The 15,010-nt window shown below is 50.3% G+C and overlaps 4 protein-coding genes across 11 annotated transcripts; 2 read left to right on the top strand and 2 right to left on the bottom strand.

The window, feature by feature from the left end:
- On the top strand, nt 1,211-4,036 carry UBXN1 (UBX domain protein 1). Of its 3 annotated transcripts, none has more exons than XM_005699786.3 (10): nt 1,211-1,474; nt 1,582-1,669; nt 1,809-1,862; nt 1,949-2,043; nt 2,142-2,211; nt 2,444-2,635; nt 2,730-2,781; nt 2,884-3,000; nt 3,538-3,730; nt 3,895-4,036. In XM_005699786.3, exons 2-10 carry the CDS (start codon nt 1,611-1,613, stop codon nt 3,942-3,944), a joined length of 882 nt encoding a protein of 293 aa, XP_005699843.3. In that variant the 5' UTR covers nt 1,211-1,474; nt 1,582-1,610; the 3' UTR covers nt 3,945-4,036. The 3 variants fall into 3 exon arrangements, with proteins under 3 accessions (XP_005699843.3, XP_005699842.2, XP_017899022.1); XM_005699785.2 differs by having other exon boundaries at nt 1,949-2,055; XM_018043533.1 differs by lacking the exon at nt 2,884-3,000 and having other exon boundaries at nt 1,949-2,055.
- On the bottom strand, nt 5,579-6,547 carry LOC106503742 (ubiquinol-cytochrome-c reductase complex assembly factor 3). The gene is made up of 2 exons (XM_018043576.1): nt 6,307-6,547; nt 5,579-6,215 (listed from the first exon to the last, which is right to left on the bottom strand). Exons 1-2 carry the CDS (start codon nt 6,532-6,534, stop codon nt 6,066-6,068), a joined length of 378 nt encoding a protein of 125 aa, XP_017899065.1. The 5' UTR covers nt 6,535-6,547; the 3' UTR covers nt 5,579-6,065.
- Nucleotides 8,495-14,367, top strand: LBHD1 (LBH domain containing 1). Its single transcript, XM_005699784.3, has 6 exons — nt 8,495-8,644; nt 8,723-8,885; nt 9,364-9,591; nt 11,817-11,941; nt 13,834-13,931; nt 14,014-14,367. The coding sequence occupies exons 1-6, from the start codon at nt 8,495-8,497 to the stop codon at nt 14,042-14,044; spliced, it is 795 nt and encodes a 264-aa protein (XP_005699841.1). The 3' UTR covers nt 14,045-14,367.
- On the bottom strand, nt 10,011-11,613 carry METTL12 (methyltransferase like 12). 6 transcript variants are annotated; one of them, XM_013975917.2, is made up of 4 exons: nt 11,449-11,613; nt 11,098-11,167; nt 10,846-10,979; nt 10,011-10,758 (listed from the first exon to the last, which is right to left on the bottom strand). In XM_013975917.2, the coding sequence occupies exons 3-4, from the start codon at nt 10,910-10,912 to the stop codon at nt 10,028-10,030; spliced, it is 798 nt and encodes a 265-aa protein (XP_013831371.2). In that variant the 5' UTR covers nt 10,913-10,979; nt 11,098-11,167; nt 11,449-11,613; the 3' UTR covers nt 10,011-10,027. The 6 variants fall into 6 exon arrangements, with proteins under 6 accessions (XP_013831371.2, XP_013831373.1, XP_013831370.2 ...); XM_013975919.2 differs by having other exon boundaries at nt 10,011-10,683; nt 11,449-11,610; XM_013975916.2 differs by having other exon boundaries at nt 10,846-11,167.

Here is a 15,010-nt window from a genome sequence, read left to right as displayed (position 1 = left end):
CTTTACATACATTCTCACTTAATTCCTATCACAATCTTTCCAAGAGATGCTGTCACGTTTTCATAAATGAGAAGCAAGCTTGAGGTTCTAAACACTTTGAAGCTACATGTCAGGATTTCAGCCCAAGTTGCATCAAAAGCTGATGCTCTTGACTCCACTACAGAGAGATAGCACAGCTTAGCCGTTTGATATCGCACACTGCGTGGGTTTGAATCCTAGCTCTCCAACTTTACCAGCTCTGTCACCTTCGGTAAATTAGCTCACCTTTCTGTGTTTGTTTCCTGTGACTACTAATAGTATCTACTCACATGGATTATTGGGATGATTAAATATTAATTAATCATATAAAATTCTCTAGTGCATCTATTATCAATATTAGTAACTTATTATTAGTCTGCCTCTAATAAACATTTAAAAGTAAGTTTTAGGGACTTCCTTGGTGGTCCAGTGGTTAAGGCTCTGTGCTTTTAGTTCAGGGGGCACAGGTTAGCTCCCTGGTGGGGAACTGAGATCTCACAACCTATATGGCTTGGTCAAATAAGCAAACAAGGAAAATAAAAGTGAGTTTTAACTTAGGCGACCTAACAGCCTAGGTAGCAGTGGAAAGCTAAGTAATCAACATGACTACACAGCAGGGGGACAAACGCTAATAGAGAAAATACTGGTGCTGGGAGATAGAGCTGTGGTGGTCAAAGCACGCTTTCATCAGAAAGCAAACCGTAGGAGCTTCCATCGTGGTTCAATAGTTAAGCTGAGGCACTTTCCTCACAGGAATGCAAATTTGATCTCCGGTCCGGGAATTAAAATCCCACATGGCATGCTGCTACAGAAGAAAGAAAGGGTCTGCTTTGCAATCTGCACGTTACCCTCAAGCAGTGAAAGATGAACTCCGTGCTAACTTCCTTTACCCAGTGCAGCTTGCCAGACACCTAAGGTTGGTGCTATTGTTATCCTCAATTTATAGATGGAGAATTAACAAGAGACGGTAGGAGGAAGCCATTTAAGTGACTGAGCTATCACGGAGAAGTCTTAACCAGGGAGTTGATGACAAGATCAGTTATTGCGTTTTGCAAAGATTCTTTGTGGCGGTCGAGCGGAGGATGGCTCCATTCTCCGGAGAGGATGAATAGGTCAAAGGGTGCATACATTTCTAAGGCTCCTGATAAACACTGCTTGCGGTGTGCTAAGGGGCCATCTGGGGAGCTGTCTTCATTCTCCCATGGGTTTCAGGACAGCGTCGTTCTTTTCCCCTAGCACCAACGGGCGCCCGGACTTGGGCTGGGGAGTGTTGGCGCCTCCCAGAATGCGACTCGCAGGCACCGCCCATTCGCGTTCCCTCAGCAGCGCCAGGCCGGAGTTTCTGGCACTCGGCGGCACCCGTCCACGCCCGCCCCCACGTGACCCAAACAGATTCGGGCACTTCCGCCTCGCCTAGGCTTTCTTCTCGTAGGTGTCGGCGGCTGGTCCGCAGCCGGTGAGTGAGCAAGCACCCGGCCGGGGCCGTCGCGGGCAGGGTTGGGCGCTGGTGGGAGGCGCCTCGCGCTGACCCCTTTCGCCGTCTTCGCTCCCCCCTCTCCCCAGGTCCCCGCGGAAGCGGCGGTGGCGGCGTCATGGCGGAGCTGACGGCTCTGGAGAGTCTCATCGAGATGGGCTTCCCCAAGGGACGCGCGTAAGGGAGCCCCCTAACCCAGGGCCGCGAGGGTCGCGCACCTGTCCAGGCCTTTACCCCAATCTGGCCTCAGGCTCTACGCCCCAGCCTGATCGTCGCCATGGCTCGTGGGCGCTATTCACGGTGTTTCTGCCCTCAGGGAGAAGGCTCTGGCCCTCACAGGGAACCAGGGCATCGAGGCTGCGATGGACTGGTGAGCGCTCAGACCGGTGGCAGGGGACGGGGAACTACTGGGAGGGCAGCCTGAACGTTAACCTCCCTCCTGACTTTCCCTGCCAGGTTGATGGAGCACGAAGACGACCCCGATGTGGATGAGCCACTAGCCACCCCCCTTGGACATGTCCTGGGACGGGAACCCACCCCCTCGGAGCAAGGTGGCCCCAAAGGTCCTGACTGAGGAAAATACTACGATTATTCAGGAGGGCCCGAGGAGGAGGATGAAAGGGTAATAATACTGATTGTTTGTTTGTAGGACCTGGGTCAGCAGTGGGAGAAGGCAAACCTGTTTTGACTGAAGAAGAAAGACAGGAACAGACTAAGAGGTAGGAAGAACAAGCTCACTTTTCTGAGAGTCACTTTCCACCTCTCCCCACTACACAAATCTGGTCAAAGAACTCTCACTTCCCACATTGTTTTTTCTTGGCCTTTTCCTTCTTTCTTTTTGTATCTGTGTTGGGACTGTGTTTCTGGATTTTGTTTTCTGAGTCCCTTGTTATAAACTCACTTTCCCAAGTTATATACACGTCTCTTGAATGTTTCCTTTCTGCAACACAGGATGTTGGAGCTGGTGGCCCAAAAGCAGCGGGAGCGTGAAGAAAGAGAGGAGCGGGAGGCATTGGAACGGGAACGGCAGCGCAGGAGACAAGGGCAGGAGCTGTCAGCTGCCCGACAGAGGCTACAGGAAGATGAGATGCGCCGGGCTGCTGAAGAGCGGAAGAGGGAAAAGGCTGAAGAGTTAGAAGCCAGGTCTGGGTTCTGGGAGTGTTGGCTAAGACTTGGGAAAGGAATCAGGATTTGCTTTGTCAATGTCTGACCTCCTTGTGTCCTGTCTGCATTTCAGACAAAGAGTCCGAGAAAAGATCGAAAGGGACAAAGTAGAGAGAGCCAAGAAGGTAGGTAATTGGGTGGAAACCCAGGATAGTTTAGTGGAGGGGCCAGTAGCTGCAGAGGGCAAGGATGGGCTTAGTGCCTGATTATTGAACTTTGTCTTCTAGTATGGTGGTAACGTGGGTTCTCAGCCATCCCCACCAGCAACAGAGCCAGGCCCTGTTCCCTCCTCTCCCAGCCGGGAGCCTCCCACAAAGCGGGAGTATGACCAATGTCGCATACAGGTACTGATTATTAGGATTCCAGTCTTGCTCCTGGGACCCTTTGTTGGCTTATAGGGCACCCAACCGAGCCCAGCCCAGAGCTTTTTTCAGTTACATTTCCTTTGCCAAACCTCTCCCTTCTTTGTAAATGACTTTTGAAATCCTACCTCCTCTGCTCTGAGGGAAGATATCAAATTTCACTTGCCCCAGTCTTATTTAAATCCATACCTCTCTCTTACTCAGCACTTCCCTTTTTACTTGTTCATAGTGTTTTCATTTAGATTATGCAGCTGTTTGCATGATGTGTGGTATCTATCCAGATGTTTTATATAATCTTGTATTATGTTTTCCTTAAATTGTGAGGGAGCCAGGGGTCTCTTTCTTCATTGCTGAGTAAAGTGCATCCCAAGTGGTTGTTCCTTAGGTGCTTTCAATAGTAACGATCCTGGTCCAGTCTCTCTAAGTGGAAGGTAGAAGGCAAATTTGCTCTTTTTCCTTACTTTGGCACCTCACTCAGTTACGACATTCACAATACTGTGTCTTTCTCTTGCCTTTTAGGTCCGGCTGCCAGATGGGACCTCACTGACCCAGACGTTCCGGGCACGGGAACAGCTGGCAGCTGTGAGGCTCTACGTGGAGCTCCATCGTGGGGAGGAGCTAGGTGGGGGCCAGGACCCTGTGCAGTTGCTCAGTGGCTTCCCCCGGCGGGCCTTTTCAGAGGCTGACATGGAGCGGCCTCTGCAGGAGCTGGGTATGACACGTGGGATCTGAAACCAGGACTTGGGGGATAGCGGATGCTTGAGGAGAAGGGATGCAAAGAAGGGACTTTGCATAGAAATGGTGTGAGGGCAGAATGTGGGGCAGTGGGGGGAAGCAGGTATCTTTGGGTTCAAATCTGTTTTCTTCCATCTTCAGGACTTGTGCCTTCTGCTGTCCTCATTGTGGCCAAGAAATGTCCCGGCTGAGAGGCCTATATCCCACCATCCCTCTGACCTCTCTTCATCTTTGATAAAGCACTGACATTGCCTTCTTAATAAATAGAATCTCTTGAGTTCTGTATGTGTCTGACTCCTTCCTGAATGGCTGGGAGAGACAAGGAAGGCTTTCAGAATAGACACTATGCTTTATCTTAAATTTCCAAGGGAGACTTGTTTCTAATCTCCAGGTCTGATTAGTTGGAGGTTAAAGTGGGGTGTACATTGGATAGCATTTTTTGCTCTGTGAGTAAGACAGTACCTAAGCTTGAAATCTTTACTAGCTATGTGCCTTGACTTCCTAAGTCTAGTTTCTTTAGTAAAACCTGGATAATAGTACCTGTTATTTGGGGTTATGGGGGTTACGTAATGCTTTAGCACAGTGCATGACACCTAACGAGTCCCCAGTTATTAGCTACTAAAAGGGTAGTTTTTAAAATGTGGCCATTCACAAAAAGTATTGAGTACTTAATATGTACTACACAGTTTTAAGTACTATATATGTATTAACTGAGATATGAAAGCACTATTATCTAGCAGTGGGTACAGTTATCCCATTTTAGAGACTGGGACATGAAAGCTCATGACTTGTTCAAACTGACACAGGTAGCAAGTAATAGAACCTGAACACACTCCTGGGGAGCCTGACTTTCACTCAGGCTCTGAACTGCCAAGCTCCTGCATTCTTAGCCCCTCTCACCTCATCTTCATGCTCCCTCAAGCAGCTGCCTCCTTCCTCTCATACCCTGGCTAGGAAGGAGGCCACAACTAAACTCAAAAGATCACACATGACAAATGTGTTTATGACTTCACAATCAAGAAGCACAAAACTGCGCCACTGCTCATACATGGGATCAGACCTCAGTGCTACCAAGCTTTATGTAGTGTTCCAGCTTTAATGCAAACAGCCTCCCCTGCGCCCCCACTGTTGGAACAGTTTGGAACCACAGGACGGAAAAATAAAAAGAAGGGTGAACTTATTGGCTTGGCTGTGGCGCTGCCACCCCACTGACAGCTCTACCTCATCCCATCAGTGGCATCTCCAATAGATTCTATGACCACGTTCAGAGACTGAAAACCACTGCAGTGAATACCTTATGGGAGGAAAGCCCCAGTGCATTTAGTGAGAGGCTGTCTTGTGCCTGGCAATTACATTCCTAAGTTCACCTTCGGACCACAACTCAGATAATTGTCACCTTTATGATCAGGACTTCCCAAGTGGCCCTAGTGGTAAAGAACAACCCACCCCACCCCACCCCACCCCTCCATCGTCACCAATGCAGGAGATGTAAGAGACGCTGGTTCGGTCCCTGGGTTGGGAGGATCGCTGGAGAAGGAAATGGCACCTCACTCCAGTATTCTTGTCTGGAGAAACCTATGGACAGCTGGCCGGGGGTCATAGAGTCGGACAGGACTGAAGTGACTTAGCACACATGGAACAGGTGGACTGAGGCTCAGAGAAGTTCTGTAACATACAGGAGTTGAAACAAGATCTGTCTCAAAGTACACTCCGTTTTACTAGTACCACAGTAGCCTCCAAAACTTAAGGCCACAGAGGGCATCATGGCACATGTTAATTGCTAGAAGCCCCTCTTCAACCTCATTCAAAAGACAGGAACCCAAAGTGTCCTCTATGGGTGTTTATTGCACATGAGTTTCCAGGCTACTTATAATTTCAAGAACATCATTTGGTTATCCACTCACACAAACCACAGGACCTGACTTGTGTTTTGAACATGTCGTCGCTCTGCCGACTGGGCTTCAGCCTCACATGGGGCGGGCATGGCAGGCGGCAGCCGCACTCCAGCTAGGCCGCAGCACAGACCCGCAGAACACTTGGCTTTTACGGGCGTCCAACCGCAGGGCTCACTCTCTGGATGGAGGAACATGATTTACTGGATCCTTGTTAGCCACAGCCCGCGATGTGGACGTTAAAACGTAGTCCTTGCAAGCTTTGGGGGAGAGCGCGCTCACCCGGCGGCAGGTCCCCAAGTCGCGAAGAGGCCTGCGCTTGGCATCCGGGTCTGGACTCCCCGCCGGCCCAAGGAGGAGTCGGGGCGGCTTGGGCGCCTGCGCTGTTAAGTCCCGGCGCCCAGGCGAGCAGGTTCTGTCTCAGGCTGACCTCCCGCCCCCGCCACTCATCCAGTTCTTTCTCCAGGCGACGTTCTCTTGCGTGGCCGCTGCTTCCTGCAGAGTGGCCAGCAGCAACTCTTTGGTCCTGGCCGCCTCGTCCCTGCGCTGCGGATCCTGCTCCGGCATCTCCTGCGGGCAGAAAGAGTGGTTCGCAGCCCCGGCCACCAGCCCGCGATTCTCCGCCCACCCACCCCACTTCTGCCTTCCCAACTGCTCCCACCTTCAGCATCGCCTGCTTCCGCTCCTCTCCCGGGGTCACAAGGGCAAAGAGCGCGGTGCCCACGCCAGCCCCGGCGCCCAGCAGTGCGCCTGCGAGCAGCAGCCTGCGCAGGGTCTCCATGGTCGGCCGCGCGACCAGCGAGGCGACCTCTGGAGCCTCCAGTAGCCTAGCCAGGCCGCCGCGACGTCTCAATCTACGCAGGCTAGAGCGCCCCACACAAGAAACCATAGAGACGGGCCCAGGCTAGAGAGGACCTAACCAGAGAAACGTTTCGCATCTGAAGCATCTAGGTCTTAAGACTAGGTTTAGCTGAGAAGGTTGAGCACGTCAAGAGCTGTTGGGACCCAGGGCTGAGGGTGGGACCCCTTGTCATGAAATCCCGAGCAGGATTGCTAACGGGAGAGTGTCTTCATGGTTAATGTGAGTTTCACAATTGCCCAGTTCCAGAATGTCCAGCTCAATAGAGGGCTAAGCCTGTGCTCTGTAGTTTCCTAGGATTACTTGTGCCTTATCCAAACTGCAGTACGTAATGGACGTCCACATGTTTATTAACATGTTTAAGAGTCTTCAATCTCTTCAATCCTGAACAAAAACTGAAAAACCAAATGTACCAGATGGGGAAAAGTATATATTTATACATTTTCCTTTTATTTTACTTGATAAAAGCAAACATTACCAAGGTATATAATCTTGGCCTTTTTTTTAGCCATGAAAACCATGGATGTTGTGTAACTTACCGAATTCTAGTTTGGTGAAGAAAACACCTCTTAGTTGTGTGACTCTGGATAAGTCATTAAAGTTCTTTGTTTTACGGTTTCTGCATCGGAAAATGAGGCTAATAACAGTGCATATGGACATGTTAGTGGACATGAATTTGAGCAAACTCTGGGAGATAGTGAAGGATAGGGAAGCCAGACATGTTGCAGTCCATGAGGTCGCAAAGGGTCAGCAATGACTTAGTGGTTGACCAACAACATCTCAGTTTTAGGATAATTAAACAATTTATATGACAAACATTTAAAAACAGTTCCTGGTATCAATTACATATTGGCACTTGCCAAGAGCATTTGCCAGTGACTAACAACAACAGTCACTGGCATCACTGATTGGATCAACGAGAGTTTGAGCAAGCTTCAGGAGTTGGTGATGGACAGGGAAGCCTGGTGTGCTGCAGTCCATGGGGTCACAAAGTCGCAGGCGGCTGAGCTAAATGAACAAAAACAAGAAGGGCATTTGCCATCTGCCTGTGTTGCTGCAGCTGCTGACCTCTACACTCCCTAAAGGGAATTCAGGGTGGAGAGTGAGGCACTCTGTGCCCCAGGGAAACTGGTGAAACAGGTCTTTTAGATAGTTATTTTCAGGAACTGATTTCATGATCTCATTTCTTGCATCTCCTCATATCTAGAAAAACACTAAATCCTTTCTGGTGATGTCAGCTCCTCCTCCTGACTAGCAGAAAACCTTTTATAAAATGAGTGCTTGATTGCACTGAACTCCCCCTTCACCAAAATCTTATATTTCGACTTTCCCCACTGCCTCTTTGGAGCAGTTTCTCAGACCTATCTGAGGGACTGTCTCCTGGGCTGCAGTCTAAATTCTGCCCCAAATAAAACTTCACTCACAGCTCTCACATTGTGCTTTTTTTTTTAGTTGACACTGTATAAATATTCATTACATAAGATATCAAGAAACATGTCAACTTGGGAGACCCAGTAAGAATCAGGAAATTTCAAACTCATCAAAGCTCTTTACTCACAGGGCTTTAACCCAAATGCCCTCCTTAACTCCTCCTCCTGCCTTTCCGTGTCACCACAGAGTGAGTGCGCTTCCCTGGTGGCTCAGACCGTAAAGAATCTGCCTGCAATGTGAAGATCCCCTGGAGAAGGAAATGGCTACCCACTCCAGTATTCTTGCCTGGAGAATCCCATGGACAGAGAAGCCTGGCAGGCTATACTGTCCGTGGGGTCGCAGAGAGTCTCACATGACTGAGTGCCTAGCACTTCACTTCATCGCACCTCCTGGGATTGTCCCCTCCCCGGGAAGGCCCATAATCTCCTTGCACGTCAGCCTCCTCTCAGAAGTGATTAAGGGGCTCGGCTCCAAAGCGATTAAAGGAGCAGTCTGTGGGGTGCACTGGGCAGGGGTGCTCTACTGAGTTCAACTGCCCTGCATTCTAGAATCAGCACCCATGGCCCTTGTGCCAGGGAGCAGTGAGGATGGGCCTTGGCCTAGAGATAGCCCAGGCTCTTCCCAGCATGCAGAAAGTCCTAGACTGACCACCCCACTTTGGAAGGACAGAGGAGAAATTGACAGGGTTGAAGGTCACCAGGATGTTCAGGTTAGTACTCTCCCACCTTGTGTCCTGCTGCTGGCTCACCCTCCACTTTGGCCCAGTTCCCCTGTTGTGCCCATCCAGGTTACATGTCCGCAGACCCGCCTCCCCTCCATTGTGGTGGAAGCCTCTGAGGTGAGTGAAGAGAGTGGGGAGCTCCGGTGGCCACACCAGGAGCTGCTGCTGCTGACTGACGATGAGGAAGAGGAGGTCGAGGTGTTCTTCCAGGACCAATGTGAAGAACCAGGTGAGGGAGGAGGCTCGTTCAAATGGGCCTGTTGTGAACTGAATGTTCTAAGCAAAACAAGAGGGACAACTTAGTTGTGTCCCCTGCATTAAGCAGCACCCAGTAGGTGCCCGGTAAACATCGTTAAGAGAAATTCCAGTGGTTGGGACTCTGAGCTTCCACCTGGGGAAGGGGAGGAGAGGGCTCAGGTTTAATCCCCGGTGGTGGAATTAAGATCCCATGTGCCCTGCAGCTTGGCCAAAAAAATGAAAAAAGTCAAGGTGACTGGCAAAGTTGATGAATTTTTTTTTTTGGCCGCCATGCCACACAGCTTGTGGGATAGTTATGCTCTTTATTTCAATTGCTGTATTATTTTTATAGGCAAAAAGAATTAAACAAATTTACCTCAAAAAAAAAAAATCCAGTCAGGTACCAGGTATATTTTTCACTGTTCTTTTATTATGTATTTTTCATTGTTAATGGGTTCTTTAACTCCCAGGCTGGACTTGGAGCTCCCTGGACCCTAAGTCTCCCTTAAGAACCTTTAACCCAGAACTCAGCTGGGGGCAGGAACGGGTAGATCAAGATGCCTCCTGGATCCCAGAGGACACAGACTGTCAGGAAGCCCCCAATCCCTGTCCTCTCTGGGACCCACCATCAAGCTCCCATGTCTGCAGAAGCTGCTTTGTGGAATATTCGCATTTCCTGCCTCCCAGGAGCTTTGAGGGTAAGTATTACTTTCTCCCTCAAACATAGTACCTAGGTTTTTGAAGCCCTTCCATCCATCCCTTCAGTCTTCTCCATCTACAAGTGAGAAAAATGAGTGATAGTCAAGTAATCTGGATTAAGAATTATCATCTGTGCTTTTAAGATTTCAACTAGTTGGAGATGGGAAATAATCCACTTATACGCTTTCTATTTAGCACTCATTTTGTGCCTGGCACTGCTAAATGTTTCACCTGTCAACTGTATGTAATCACATAGCTTCAAGTATTATCCCAGCCTTGCAGGTGAGTAAATGGGGCGCAGAAATATTCAGTACTAGGTACACCCATCTAATAAATGTGGAAACCAGGACCCAAATTTTCCAGTCATCTTGCAAAGACAAGTTTTCTCCACCTCCTCACCCAACGGAAAACACTCAGATGAGGTCTAAAACATCTTTAATCAGAGCCTTGAACGACATAAGCAAAGTAGGTGATGCCCCTGAAAGGGCCCAGCTCCTGCACAGTCACAGTCCAGCCCTGGGACCCTTTCTCTAGGCAGGGGAGCCGCACATCAGGATCCTCATCTGAGAACTGAATCAGGGTCCCCTGGGGGCTTAGGACCCTCAGACATTCTGCCAGGAGCTGGTAAGCCCCTGGGAGACCACCCCGGGCAACAGCATCCCAGGTGCCCTTGTCCAGTACTAGCTGAAAGGAGCCTGAGGAAGCCAGTGGCTGCAGATTCTGGCCATCAGCCTGCATGAAATGGAGGCTTGACTCAGGGTGTCCAGGGCATAGGGGTGTTTGGCCTTGGCCACCTTCCAGGAGACTGTTCATGTGGGCCACAGCTACGGGAGAGAAGTCCACCCCCAACACGTCCACGGGGTGCGGGCATTTGGTATAGAGACCTGTACACAAGCTGGAGGTCCCACAGCCCACGTCCAACACCCGGGGTGGACAGGCAGCCCGTGACTTTTCCAACAGCGGCAGCAGGAGCCCCTGGGCTTCTTCGTATCCAAAGAACCAGTCGAAGGTGCAGACGCTGCCCTGACGGGGTTGGGCGTGGAGCTTATCCCAGAGGGAGCGGTCCGCCAGGCAGCTACCAGCCAAGGAACCTGCGGACGAGGCGAGGACACGCATCACCCAGCGGCCGGTTCTTTGAAACTGCTGCAAAATCGGCGCCATGTGCCCTGGGGTTTTAAGCGTCACAATTTCAATGACCAGACTCTTGGGTAACGAAGAGCCCAGCTTGCCCTCCCAGTTTCCACCTTCCCTACCCGCCACGGTGCGGCGCGTCCCCGCCGCCAGGCTCGCCAGATGGAGGGTTCGGCGCAAAGCAGCCATCCGGAGGTGCCGGCAAGGTCGCCCAGAGAAACTTGTGTGAAAATGTCGCCCGTACTCCGGCTGGGGCCTGAGATCCAAGTGAAGATTTGCAAAATCCGCTGTGCGGAATGACGCGTAAAGCTTCCCTAACCCTGCAGCTTCGGGAAAAAAGAACGCGGACACAAACTTAGTACCGTACGAATGACCTTTATTGTTTGCAGCGGGAAGTGGAAGAGGGGATATGGCAGCTCCGGCTCTTGGGGTGGCTCCACAGACCTGAAATCAAAGGAGAAGGTATGAGTACCCCCGGGAGGAGTCTGCTGAACCTCGGTTCTGCCCTGCTCCTTGGAGCTCTGTGTCCCGGCGCTTGAGGATAGAACCGGCGGACTGCAGGCCGCCGGTACCGAAGACATGACGCCGAGGGGGCCAGAGCCCGTTCCCTCTACCTCCGTACATTACGCTGATCGGGACCGCACGCCCGACCCGCGCCAAGAAAAGGAGGGTCCACAGGTACCGTCCCCGTTCCCCAGGAACACCAGCCCGACACCCACACCTACCAGACCACACTCAATCAGTCGCCGCCCTCGAAAAGGCTTGTTAGCGAGCCAGGTTCGTTTATATAGTGCCAGGGCCCGCCCCCGAGTTGCGATTGGCGAGCACAGAGCTGAGGGCGGGGCGCACACGGACCCTGCGCACAACGGAAACGTGGACCCGCAGCCGGCCTAGCGGCGCAGCTATGGGTGCTCCCAGTGGAAAGATCAACCGGCCGCGAACGGTGACTCTGGGACCCCCGACATGGTTTCCCAAACGTCCCAGAGCCTTTATTCTTGCCCGAGATGGAGTCGATGGGGCGAGTGTCGCCGGGTGAGGGGTCCCAGGACGCAGGGCGCGGCCGCCGTCTGATTAAGCATCTTCCTCTCTCCAGGAGCTGAAGAAGAAGCTGTTCAAGCGACGACGAGTGTTGAACCGGGAGCGGCGACTGAAGCATCGGGTGGTCGGAGCTGTGATAGACGAAGGACTGATTACGCGGCACCACCTCAAGAAGCGGGCGTGAGTGCCAGACCCTGTCTCCCTACGTCCTCCCCCATCAACCCTCCTTCCCTCCTTGTCGAGCTCCGGAGCAGCTTAACACCATTTTGCTTTCCTTGTGTACTCACACTTATGCAAGGAAAGTTTGTGCCTAAACTTTGTTAGCCTCTCATTATACCTGTAACTTGCAACCTTTTTTTGGTTCTTGGACCCCACTGAGAATCTAAGGAGAACTGTGGCTCCAGCCTCCCCAAGTAATATACATTCACACAGATTTCCTATAAGTAAATTTAAAAGCGTACACATGAGTGTGCAGTGAATCATTCGATAATTTTCACAAAGGCTCGTGTGGGATATTGCATATAAGTTTCAAGGCCCCTTGAGTTCTTGTGGAAGACTTCCCATCCCATCTTTCACTGACTTGTTTACTATAATATTTACTTTATGAATTGGCATAATAAATATATTTGGTCCCTGTCGGGTTTCTGACAGAGCTAAAGCCATTGGAATTTCCTGAGTGATAAGAGTGCCTTTTATTTCAAAAGGATCCCCTTTTGAGCACACCTAAACTTAAGCTTGGAGAAGGAAATGGCAACCCACTCCAGTGTTCTTGCCTGGAGAATCCCAGGGGCGGGGGAGCCTGGTGGGCTGCCGGCTATGGGGTCGCACAGAGTCGGGCACGACTGAAGCGACTTAGCAGCAAACTTAAGTTGGGCTTCCCTATTGGCTCAGACGGTAAAGAATCCACCTGCAATGCGGGAGACCTGGGTTTGATCCCTGGGTTGGGAAGATCCCCTGGAGGAGGGCAACCCACTCCAATATTCTCGCCTGGAGAATCCCCATGGACAGAGGAGCCTAGCAGGCTGCCATGGGGTTGCAAAGAGTCGGACACAACTGAGCAACTAAGCACAAATTTATGCTAATAGTGATTTAGGGTGGGGCTGGTCATCCAAAAGATGTGATTAGAGGATTGGAAATTTAAGCCCTATGCACTGACCTTTGGGAAGGGGGCAGGTGCTGGAGATTAAGCTCTATAAAACCTCTTGGTAGCTTCCTGATTGGTGAACAGGTGGAGGTGCTGAGAAGGTTTAGCTGGAGAAGGCATGGGAACTCTGACCTCTTCCATACCTTGCCCTATGCCTCTTCCATCTGACTGTTCCTGAGTTGTATTTTATAGTAAATCAGTAAATGCAAGTATGTTTCCCTGAGTTCTGTGAGCCTTTCTAGCAAATTGCTGAGTTTGAGAAGGGGATCATGAGAACCCTAGTTTATGGCTGGTCAATCAGAAGTCTAGTACTCTTGCCTGGCAAATCCCATGGATGGAGGAGCCTGGTAGGCTGCAGTCCATGGGGTCGATAAGAGTCGGACACGACTGAGTGACTTCACTTTCACTTTTCACTTTCATGCACTGGGGAAGGAAATAGCAACCCACTCCGGTGTTCTTGCCTGGAGAATCCCAGGGATGGGGGAGCCTGGTGGGCTGCCGTCTATGGGGTCGCACAGAGTCGGACACGACTGAAGTGACGTAGTAGTAGTAGTAGTAATAGGTGACAACCTGGATTTGTGATTGGCATTTGAAGTGGGGGAAACCCTGTGGAACCAAGCCCTTAACCTGTGGTGTCTGATGCCATCTCCAGGTATATAGTGTCCAAATCAAATTAAATCTGTAGGACGCCTAGTCCGTGTCCACTGCGAATATGGAGAATTACTTGATGTGGGAAAACCTACCATATCTGGTGGCAGAAGTATCAAGAATGAGAGGAGGAAAAGTTTCCACTCTATACTAAATTTTAGCAATTAATGTTACTTTATGTATGTGTTACGGTTAGTTTTAAGTAAGGTAACAGTTCTTTAACTTAGATCCAAAGACCTTTCCGGTAACCAGAACCACTGTGTGGGCTGTTTTGGTTCAGATCCAGTGCACGTGCCAACATTACTCTGTCTGGGAAGAAGCGCAGAAAACTCCTCCAGCAGATCCGACTTGCCCAGAAAGAGAAAGCAGCCATGGAAGGTGAGGCTAGGGCCCAGAAGTTGGGGTGATGCAGCCTGGATTCATTCAAGTTCTTTAATGCTTCCTCTTTTCCTTTGTTCAGTGGAAGCCCCTCCCAAGCCAACCAGGACTAGTGACCCACAGCCCAAATCAAAAAAGAAGACAAAAGCCCCCCAGGATGTAGATATGGAGGACCTTGAAGATAAGAGCTCAATCTGAATCTCACACCCTTTCCACCAGAAGATTCTCAAGCTGAAGCCAAGAGGACTCGATGGTTATTTCAGATGATTTTGGAGAAAGCATTGCTCCTTTTCATTCTCCCCGTATTCCTCTTCCTTAATGGCCTACTGACCTGCCCTGGAGGGATGTAGAGAAAAAGAGAGTAGAAAAGAAAAATTGGAGAGGGAGTCCTAACCAGTCAACTGCATTTGTAATAAAGGCCCCTCGATCCCACTGAGATGTGTGTGATTAAATGTAGGAATTGGGATGGGAGAAGGAAAAACGGCCGTGAGTGTGGAAATAAGATAACTGGAAAACAGGACTCACAGTGCTTACTTGAGCAAAGGCAACAAGAAGTTAAGCTCCTTGGTGGCCCTGTCTCCCCAGTGCCAAAATTTCTGACAAAACTGAGAATTATTGTATATTGAGGTCCTTTAATGGACCGGAACCTGGTGGTCCGGAGTCGACCGATAAGAAAGTAAAGGAGAGAGAAAGAGGCTGATATTCCTTGGTTTACGCAGAAAGCCAATAAAGCCCCTGCACGGGGCTTGCTCTGTTCACGAAGGCCTCCGGCGCCCTCTCGATGGGATGAAGGTGCAGAGCGCCTTCTCAGAGGGTCTTAGAAGCCCAGGCTGGAAAGTGAACTCGGAGAGCCTCTGTGCTCCAGGGGATCAGCCTGAAAAAGAGAGAGAGAAAGAAAGACACGGGGACCAGAGCTCTGATGGAGCAAAGGTGTTTTCATCAACATGGTGTGGGCATATATATTGTCTTACAAGGTAGTTGTTCTCAGCAAAGATAAAGATTAAAATTCCAGATTTACAAAACATAGGCGATCCATATTAAAGAGAGAGAGAGTTGTAAACAATCACTTCTACCGTCTG

This window comes from Capra hircus, chromosome 29 (genome assembly GCF_001704415.2).
Source record: "Capra hircus breed San Clemente chromosome 29, ASM170441v1, whole genome shotgun sequence".
NCBI classification, from domain to species: domain Eukaryota; kingdom Metazoa; phylum Chordata; class Mammalia; order Artiodactyla; family Bovidae; genus Capra; species Capra hircus.
The sequence above is the reverse complement of the archived record's forward strand: the minus strand, read 5'-3'. Positions and strand labels throughout refer to the sequence as shown.

Excerpts from the sequence above, each read along its gene's own strand:
- UBXN1 (XM_005699785.2), top strand. The coding sequence starts at position 1,611 with ATGGCGGAGCTGACGGCTCTGGAGAGTCTCATCGAGATGGGCTTCCCC. Across the intron at positions 2,636-2,729 it reads GCTGAAGAGTTAGAAGCCAG|ACAAAGAGTCCGAGAAAAGA; the intron begins GTCTGGGTTCTG and ends TCTGCATTTCAG. Across the intron at positions 3,731-3,894 it reads GCGGCCTCTGCAGGAGCTGG|GACTTGTGCCTTCTGCTGTC; the intron begins GTATGACACGTG and ends TTCCATCTTCAG.
- LBHD1 (XM_005699784.3), top strand. The coding sequence starts at position 8,495 with ATGGCCCTTGTGCCAGGGAGCAGTGAGGATGGGCCTTGGCCTAGAGAT. Across the intron at positions 9,592-11,816 it reads GCCTCCCAGGAGCTTTGAGG|GAGCTGAAGAAGAAGCTGTT; the intron begins GTAAGTATTACT and ends TCCTCTCTCCAG. Across the intron at positions 13,932-14,013 it reads AGAGAAAGCAGCCATGGAAG|TGGAAGCCCCTCCCAAGCCA; the intron begins GTGAGGCTAGGG and ends TCCTTTGTTCAG.
- LOC106503742 (XM_018043576.1), bottom strand. The coding sequence starts at position 6,534 with ATGGTTTCTTGTGTGGGGCGCTCTAGCCTGCGTAGATTGAGACGTCGC. Across the intron at positions 6,216-6,306 it reads GGAAGCAGGCGATGCTGAAG|GAGATGCCGGAGCAGGATCC; the intron begins GTGGGAGCAGTT and ends TTCTGCCCGCAG.
- METTL12 (XM_013975916.2), bottom strand. The coding sequence starts at position 10,912 with ATGGCTGCTTTGCGCCGAACCCTCCATCTGGCGAGCCTGGCGGCGGGG. Across the intron at positions 10,759-10,845 it reads GACGCGCCGCACCGTGGCGG|GGCACATGGCGCCGATTTTG; the intron begins GTAGGGAAGGTG and ends TTAAAACCCCAG.